The sequence below is a fragment of the Camelus bactrianus genome, chromosome 10 (assembly GCF_048773025.1).
Source record: "Camelus bactrianus isolate YW-2024 breed Bactrian camel chromosome 10, ASM4877302v1, whole genome shotgun sequence".
Taxonomy (NCBI): Eukaryota; Metazoa; Chordata; class Mammalia; order Artiodactyla; family Camelidae; genus Camelus; species Camelus bactrianus.
This window is the reverse complement of record NC_133548.1, coordinates 12,985,546-12,995,431: the sequence shown is the minus strand read 5'-3', so window position 1 is coordinate 12,995,431 and position 9,886 is coordinate 12,985,546. Positions and strand designations below refer to the sequence as shown.

At 40.2% G+C, this 9,886-nt stretch overlaps 1 protein-coding gene across 1 annotated transcript; it reads right to left on the bottom strand.

The window, feature by feature from the left end:
- Positions 1 to 1,348: 1,348 nt before the first annotated feature.
- On the bottom strand, positions 1,349 to 2,293 carry OR5I1 (olfactory receptor family 5 subfamily I member 1). The gene has a single exon (XM_010970140.1). The coding sequence runs from the start codon at positions 2,291 to 2,293 to the stop codon at positions 1,349 to 1,351; it is 945 nt and encodes a 314-aa protein (XP_010968442.1).
- Between the last annotated feature and the right edge of the window lie 7,593 nt (positions 2,294 to 9,886).

The following is a 9,886-nucleotide window of genomic DNA, read 5'->3' as shown; positions in this document are numbered from 1 at the left end:
TCACAAAAGATAACTGAAGCAGTATGAATAAAAGATAATCAGAGAGAAATGTTTTCCCTAATCATTTATTACCATTATATGATTTTATAAAATCATTATTACTACTATGTACTATTGTGTAGTATAGATAGATGCTAGCTAGCTAGCTAAACTGAAGAAACTATTTGCAAACCATATACCTGACAAAGAATTTGCAGCCAGAATATACAAAGCATTCTCATAAATAATAAAAACACAATGGAACTAAAAATGGGGAAATGACTTGAACAGGTACCTCACCATAAAAGATATACAAATGGAAATTAAATAATTTAATACACAATATACAGCAAAAGCATCAGCTATGGAAATATGTTTTGTGATGACATATGTCCTCTAAGTTCAGTCTTCAAATGCACGTTCTCCGTGTGGTGCCTCCCAGTGTCATGTGAGTTGATTTGTCCCTGAAGACACAGGTTACATATTAGGTAGCTGATCATATTTCTGAGATGTCAGAGAAGGATGTGCTGCACTTTCAATAATTTTAATATATTAAAAATAAAAGATAGGGAAGAACACAAATATTTTGCCTTGCAATTAACCTATATTTTTCAAGCTGCTACTTAGGAAATGCTTCCAAATTACTTTGGAGTAGATTGGGTATACGAGATTTCCAATATATTCTCAAACTGCACTTAAGAAAATGTATTTGATTTTGTATTATAGCTTTCCTAACGTCCCTGCCTCCCACCATCTTACTGTGCTATATGCACTTTAATATATGCACATATATATTTAACATCTATCAAGTGCTTGAAATGGTTAAGGTACTATTCTAGCATTTAAACATGCAGAAATCCATGATGAAGACACTATATTCTCCCCATTTTACAGATCAGTTAATTGAGGCAGAGAAAAATTAAGTAACTTGTTCAAAGTACAACTCACTAGTTAGGTACAAGGCTAGCATATGAACCAAAGGAATCTGGCTTCCTCCCTAATCCAGTAATATACCCTTGTAAATGACATAGTTTACACATGAACACACACACACACTCACACGCACACACACACACACATACACACACACACTTCTGAGGTATGTACTATATCCCTTAAGACAAAACAATACAACCAATTTTAACATTAACTCCAAGCTCCTAATAGTTGGACCGTGGTCCAACTATTATTTTGAAACAATCTTGAAACTTTTAAATGTTTTCTTGGGGCTATGGAACACATTCGGCAGTGTGAAAAACAAGTGTTTGATAAAATGCCTTGTGTGAAAAGTTATGTACGTGCTGCCAAGGTTTTGCAGGTTCCTAGAGTTTGTAATTGGAGATTTGGGTGAATCTTGGAACACTTTCTGTCACGAAGAATCTATCTTTGATCTGATGACTTTTTTAGCAGCGTCTTTTACATCTTTATTTCTCAAACTATAAATCAAGGGATTCAGCACTGGGATGATGATAGTGTAGAACACTGAGATAATTTTATCAGTGTTGGGGGAATACAGGTAGCTGGGTCGTGAGTAAATGAAGAGGAGAGTCCCCTGGTAAATGGTCACTGAAGTCAGGTGAGAGGCACAGGTGGAGAAGGTTTTCTTCCTCCCACTGGAAGAACGGATCTTTAAGATGGAGAGAAGAATGAAAAAGTAGGAGATGACAATGATGATGAAACAGATAATTTCCACTGAGCTGCCATATGTGGAGAGAAGCAACTCATTAACTGATGTGTCTGTGCAGGATAACTTCAGCAGGGGAGGGAGGTCACAGAAAAAATGATTAATGACATTTTTATCACAGTATTTCAGAATAAACGCAAAGGATGTGTGAACCAGGGAACTCACGCTGCCTCCGAAGTATGACAAGACAATCAGCCGTATACAGATGCCCCGAGACATCACAACCATGTACAGTAAAGGGTTACAGATGGCGACGTAACGATCATACGCCATGGCAGCCATGATAAAGGATTCTGTATCCGCAAAAGCACAGAAAAAATAAAACTGCAGTGCGCAGCCATGATAGGAAATTGATTTGTTCTCGGAGAGGAAATTGACCAGCATTTTGGGAACAATGACTGAGGAATAACAAAGGTCTGCAAAGGAGAGGTTACTAAGGAAAAAATACATGGGGGTTTGAAGGTGCGGATCGATCCTGATTAACGTCATCAATCCAATGTTCCCCATTAAAATCATGCAGTACAAAGTCAGAAACAGGAGAAACAGCGCGATCTGTAGTTCAGGGAGAGCTGGAAAGCCTAAGAGAATATACTCAGTCACCAAGGTATAGTTTCCATCTATAAGTTCCATATTCTCTGTTGTTTCCTTTTTATGAGGGGTCTAACATCCTAAAATGTTATATTGATGGAAAGAAAAAACAATTGTAGTTATAAGGTTGTTTTATTATTTAAGTAAACAAACAGGCAATCAAATAAAGAATCCCCCAGCCCAGATTTCCTTCCAAATATAGACTTTGGGAACTATATTTCATAATTTAGTAGCTGTATCTCATTTTATTTGTTTGTTTAATGACTATATCTTCTATTGGACAGAGATGTAAAGGTCACATCTGATTTTTTTCTTACCTTTTTGTACCCCAAATATGGCACAATAGCTGGCCCAAAAGATTAAAGGAAGTAATAAATTAATGAATGAACTGATGGTGTGACGAGTATATATATATATATATATATATACATATATATATATATATGTATATAATAAAATAAAAGAGTATATATATTTATAAAATTAAAATAAATTGACTTATACAATACACCTTGGAATGATAACTATAGAACAATTTGCTCCTTCGGTCTAAGATTTAATAGATGGTGGTGTGTGTTGTACTCTTGACAGAGTGGTTGGAATGGCATAATGAAATATACTACAGCTCTTTTTTTTTTATAAATGCTGAATAAAAGGGAAATGAATAAAATAAAAATAAATGTCAGTAGGCATCAGCTGCGTATAGAGTTTAGGGTCATTCCATAAATCCTGTCAAGATACTAAGTCAAGGTAATTAAAGTCATTAACTGTTTTTCTCCTTGGCAGTTATTATAATTCTTGGCTTCTAGTACACACTCAGTGAATATTAGTTGATTGAGTAATGTGGGTAAAAATTAGTTACCAGTTAACTTCTAATCAAAAAAAAAATTCTCAACATAGCCTTCTCACTGATTACATGTGTGAGTAAACACAAATATTTAGCCGCCAGTTATTTGTACGTTAATATGATTCACGGTGTTGGGTCCAAGAATTCTGTCCATTCCTGCTTCTGGGGTCTCAGAATTTTCCTGAGAGTAGGAGGAATTTGAATCTGACTTGAAGTACAAGAAATTTTACACTTAACCTGGAAGGATGGGCTTGAAAATAGATAAATCAAACATGCAAAACATCCAATGAGCCATGCTGGTGTTGCCCCAGTGGGCCAGAGTAAAATGGTGTGGGGTCCTCCTCTCCTTTATGTAAATATTATTACGACAGTGATAGTGCTGAGAACCCCACGGTTGGCATATTATCCAGTCATTAGAACCACCCTCTGACAGAGGCACAGAGAAGCCTAAGAGAATCAGAAGGGCTAGTGTGCCGTCTTACGTTAGTGCCCCAGAGAGCACGAGTGAGATGCAGCCCTACGCTGGGAGAGTAGTTAATTTATTCCTATTTTATCTGTTTTCAAAGCAATCAGGGTATTTCAAAAAGATAAGATCTGATTTTAGAGTCAATAAAAATTTGGAGAGAATCTTACATTGGCTACCTGTGGGCTGTGTGACCTTGCACAATTATATATATATATAACATATATATTATGCATATTATATGTAACATTATATATATCCTGTACCATAATATATAGTATTATACTATACTGGACCATACATACCATGTCAGTATTATAAGATATATAAAACATATATAATATATGTATGTATTATAATCTGTACTATAATAATGAAAATAAATATCTCACATAATTGCTCTATGGGTCAAATTAGAGAAGTTGTCTATCTAGCTGTCTGTCTGTCTATCTATCTATCCTTCCAAGCTGTCACACTTAAGACAGACTGACACATAATTGACAAACAGCAAAGTTCAGTTTCAATTGCTCCACTCCTCTTTTATTCTTAGCTTATGCCTAGCACCACATGGTAAGGATTTATTAATAACAGCTCCTATTTGTATAATAATTATGATGTGGAATGCAATATTCTAAACACTTTACATATAATTCATTTAATGGTCACAAACTAACAAAATTATGATTCAGGTAGTGTCACTATCATTTTTTGTTTACTGATGAAGGAACTAAGGCACAGAGAGTTTGAGAGCCAAGATGTGTTGAAAACAGGATTGGACCCAAGCTCCTGACTCCAAAGCTTTCTGATGCATTTGCTCTACCATAAGCTAGATTCCTGTTAATTCCATATTTTGCATAAGAACATGGAAGCTTAGAGTGACACTCCAAGTCATTCAGCTGGTAGTGGACAGATGTAATTCAAATTCAGGTGTGTCTCAGGTCAAAGCTCATGACAGTAATAGGAGATTGGTTGGAGCCTTAATAATGTGGCGACTGTGAGACTGTGAGTCGCTGAAGGAAGAAAGGAATGACTCACATATTTACTGAAAACATAGAGCATGACTCTCAGGGATGTACACGGAGCATCCACTGAGAGCCTGAGAATTCTATGTAGAGAAATGTGAGTGGGAAGAGAAGCCTGAGGGTAAAAACAGAAGATAGCAAATCTTGCATTCTTGCTTTAGAAGAGACCGAACAAAAAGATCCCATCAAAATGCTTTGATTCACTAAATTCTTCCCAAATATAGACCAAAATAATGTTAAAATAGAAAATAAATTAATTCCAAATATCAGGAAGTCAGCCATGCTTCAGTTTTCTCATCTGTAGCAAAATAGCTTATTTAAACAAAAAGTGTTTCTGATCCCTGCATAAGCCATGTAAGAAACAGTGACACGAGATAGATTTCTTTGTGCATATGAAACTGATAAATGTGATTTCTTAATTATTTAGACGTAAATCAGTGGTTCTTTCTCCCAGATCCACAAAAGCCTATCTTTGCACCTTAAAGCCAGTCTGGTAACCACAGAAGCTACTTACCAAGGAAGGCGCTGTTTTCCAATTACCCAGATTACCCCGATGAATAATTTCACCAATAGAACCAAGGACTTTTACATACATTCTTATGTCATTAGGGACCTAATAATTGAAGGATTCTAAACATACGCTTTTCCAAGGGACTCCTAGGGAACAATTAGCAGGTTATTGCTATTGTAATTTACTTTTTAAAATACTTTGATGATTATAATAGCAACTCTGTTAGTACTAGTTTGAATGCGCAATTTTCACGGTCATTAATATTGTGGTTGTTTTTAATGATATGTGGAATTCTACAAAAGACCCCCTTTGTTATGGAGGTTCTTTGTAAATAGTTCAGATATTTAAAAATGTAACTATTATTATTTAAATTATTTTAAAAACCACTTGGAAGCTCAAAGCTGTTACCTGTTATTAGTAGTACTGAAAGCTGATATTCTTGGTGGTTTTGAGGGGTAAGCCCAGTGGAAGATTCTGCAGAGTTTGGTATCAGCAAGTGCTGTCTTAAGAAAATGGAAGGACTTTAGATAAGCATCTTCTGAAAAGATGGGAGGACTTTAAATATGCCTGAGAGCATCTGGCTCTGCTTGGATTAAATCGCGAGGCCCTGCAGCCGCTGACCTCCAACACACCCTGAAAGGAGTTCAGGATCCAGGTCAGGAATGAGGTGCTCTGTGCTCTGGGAAGACTGCTGAACAGGCCTTCAGATAGATATTTTCAGGAGGAGATTTTATCAGCCCAAATTCTTGCCTCATATCTAGAAAAGCACTAAAATCATTAACAGTGACACCTGCTCCCCATAACGAGCAGCAAGCTTCTGCCTAAGTGTATGTCTGACTGCACGTGCCCCCCTTCACTGAAATCATATGTAGTATTGAGTTCCCTCTCCCTCTTCAGAGCAGTTCCTCAGAGCTGAGATGCTGTCTCCCAGGCTGGATCCTCATTCTGACCCAAATAAAACTTAACTCACAGTTCGCACGTGTGTGATTTTGTTTTAGTTGACAGATTGTTGTGATATTTCACATTAGTTTTTGGCTCCAATTGAGAACTTCTAAGAGACAAAAGATCAATTACAAACATCATATAGAGCAGAAATTGTCAGCCCCCAAAGTTAACCTGTGTGATACAGAGGGCCATCAGGAAAATATATGCTGCTTTCCCCCAAAAACCTACAACACTCACCGTGAAGCAGCCTTAAGGAAATGCTCTTTGGCATTGGGATTGCTTGAGAATGAATGAATGCTTTCTGTTTGCCTAGAGTTCTTACATCCTCCAGACACGAGATGGCACCAGAGACAACTGTGTAATCATCTAGTTAGTGAGAGCCTCTGTTTCCAGGAGATTCTTTTATGCATCCAGCGATTGTCACCCCAATCATGTGTAGCACGCAGCAGAGGAGGGCAATTTCTTGCACCAGAAGCCCTGGGGCAACTTACAACCATCATAGGTGATCCAAAGACTCCAGCACACAGGAGGGAAGGTTGCTAAAGCTTCTAGAATAAAGAGGCCTCCTCTGGGAGGCACTAACAGGAGTGCCAAGTGTATTGTAATTCGGACAGATTTCAGAAGCTGCTTTTAGGAGACCCAATTAAATGAAAGAACATTTGTGAGAACCAGCATAGATTAGCTTAGGTAAAAGTTGTAAATCAAGAATGCGTTGCTTCTAAGGGGGAAGGGTAGAGCTTAGTGGTCGAATGGATGCTTAGCATGCATGAAGTTGTCCCAGGTTCGGTCCCATACCTCTATTTAAAATAATAAAAATAATAAACAAACAAACAAACAAACCTAATTACCCTTCCCCTCAAAATGCATTGCTTCCAGATCTCAGAATATCTGTAAGACGTCATCTTCGTTTTAATATTATGGGTATGAAGAAGATCGATAATTGTTTCCTTGTAGTTGTAAGGATGGGACAACTTTGAGTTTGCCAAAGAGTCTTCAGGAATGTAACTGAGCCGGTGGAGCCTGACTGTAGTCAGGATCACGGCCCAACCCCTTTCATGATCTTCTTTGTCCATGTGTGTTCTTGTTCACTGGGCTGCACCCCACAGGCCTGCTAGGCTTGTAAATGCCCAGCCTGAAGACCGAAGAAAGAGCCACTGACGCTGACAGAGACATCAGTGGTTTATTGGACAGGGGATCTTACACATCCCAGGCAAAGGTGTCCTGGAACGACACCCTCTATGGATGGCAGAAGGCAGGCAGGACATGGCAGCACCTTCCCTACCGGGGGAGAGGAGGTCACCAGTTAGAGACGGAACTGAGGTCAGGTTGGCTCCCTGGTTACCAGGGAAACCAGCAAGGGGCACGCCCCTCACTGCCCTTTGATAAACTAGCTAAAGATTAGAACAATCACTAGTTAGGGCTGGGGCGCTAGTATGTAGGCGTTCACTGATTAGGCTCTAGGATTAAGAGGGAAGGTCAGCCAGGTGAGTAGGTGTAGGAGAAACAGGGGCTGGTGAGCAGGGCATGTACAGAGAGCGAGACAACAGCCATCTTGGGGGGCCTGATCAGACCCAGTTGGCTTGCAAACTTGAGAATTTCCCCAGCAGAATTTAAAAGTGGCCCTCATACATGGAGGGCAAGGACAGGCTGAAGAAAGAAGCAGATCACTCCAGGTTGGGTGGTGACAGGTTTAATAATTTGTAATAACTTACATATGAGGCTTGTCTTGCACGGCCACAAGACAGGTAGATCTCAGTACCCACCCACTAGGACCTTTAAAGTGTATATAAAGCCCTTCACTGGCCGGGCTATTGAGATTCCCCATGAGCAGCCAAGTAAAGATGCGTTATAGTCCTTCAGAGGGGAAGGCAAACTGCCTCTGAGATGCTGCTGGAATAGGCACTGAAGAGAACATATTAGGTTAATCTATAGCTGCAACATATTTAACAGTTGCTCACTGAATGGTGGGTAATGTCAGTAACACTGCCCATGGAGACCCTGCGGGTGGAACCATGGCCTTAAGATCGTGGCAGTATAGTGTCATTCATTATTTTCAACCTTAAGAGCTGAACAAATTGGGCTGCAAAATGGAGAAGCAGTGGGGATCATCACACCTTCTCTAAACAGGTATTACATGATGGGTTTAAACCCTTGAAATCTCTGTTTTATTTTACTTTGGGCCATTTTAACTGTTTTAACCATGTGGGTGAAATGGAATGAATTGTCTTTCCAAAATTCTTATGTTGAAACCCTAATCCACAGTGTGATGGTGTGTGGAGATGCGACATTTGGGAAGTATATGACAGTTCTCCAGAGAAACAGAATAAACAGATAGATGAATACAAAGATGGATATCTATCTGTCTGGAGAGAGATTTATTACAGGAATCAGATTGTGAGATTATGGCGGCCAAGCAGATAGTCCAAGGAGCATCAGTCACTGAGGGAAGGAAAGACGAATGTCCCAGCTCAAGTAAAGGGAGAGAAATCCACCTTTCCTCTGACTTTTTGTTGTGAAATGTCAGAGTTTGGCACAGAGAAAGGTTTATTGCAGAGAGAAGCAAATAGGACCCAGTGTCTCATGATCAAAAAAAAAAAACAAAAAATAAAAAGCCAAATACCCAAAGAGTTTCAACAAAGCACATTTAAAGGCCAGATAAGGGAGAGAGTTTGCAGGGTACAGGATCAGCTTGTGCACAATCCTCTGATGGGTTGATGTAGAGGTAAGAGGGTGGTCCACACTATCGACCCCTGGGTACCAGAATGTCTGGGGCCACGTGCCCTTGACCATCAAGTAGTTAATTTCTTCCCTTTGGTGGTGGTTTTTAGCATCTGAAAAACTCAGGGAATACACATGAGATACTATTACCTGGGTACTTCAGAGATGAGCTACAGCAGAGGATGTGGGGGAGCAGGCTGTCCTGGGAAGTCCCCCACAGGGTCCTGCTCGGTTACAATCTACCCCCCACACACCAAGAAACGGTGAAAATCCGTATTACTCATATAACAAGGTTTTCTGGAGACAGTAGGGCAGCTCCAAAGCGGGTCCACAAATGCTTCCAGAGAACAAGGAAAGGAGAGTGGCTCGGTGTTTTTATGGCGGTTACGGTACCAGGGTGGGTTGAAGGTTCCTGCGTGTGGGTCAGGGATCATGTGGTTTGAACTTCCCACTGACACTAGAGTAGGAAGCGCCAGGCTTTCTGAGCAGCTTGTTCAGATGTGGGGGGAATGGGAGCAGGGAGGATGGACCTTGAGGATGTTATGTTACGTGAAATAAGTTGGATAGAGAAAGACAAATACTTATGATTTCACTCATATGTGGAATATTAACTGCAGAGCCAGCTGCCACCCTGTAGAGTCATAAACCCCCACCCCTGGGCTCTCTGGGTGCCTGGAGCCTAGGGAAACCTTAACCCCACTCCCCACTGCAGGGCTTTTTGCATACCTGCATCTCTGCAGGATATAAAACTTCTTGATGTGTGTTTACTCTAATAAAACCCATCGCGCCAGGAGACAGCCCCTCCCGCGGACAGGTCTCACAACCTCCCCTTATCAAACTGCTAAAAACTGTTGTTCAGAGAAGTCCCTGACAGATCTTACAACCAGCTGTGCACGAACTGATCATGCAGCCCCTACTCCTTGTGTGCACAGCGCCCTCCCCCTAGTAAAAGACCCTGCACGCCCACCCGCGGCACTCACACAGGCACCTCTCCCCTGTGTGGCCCAGTGTCACCCACATCAGTGTAACTATTAAACTTTCCTAAACTCCTCTCAGTTTCTGGTAATTCTTTACCAACCCACGTTACCAGCCCGCTGCATTGTGACCCACAACATTAAATCAATCAATC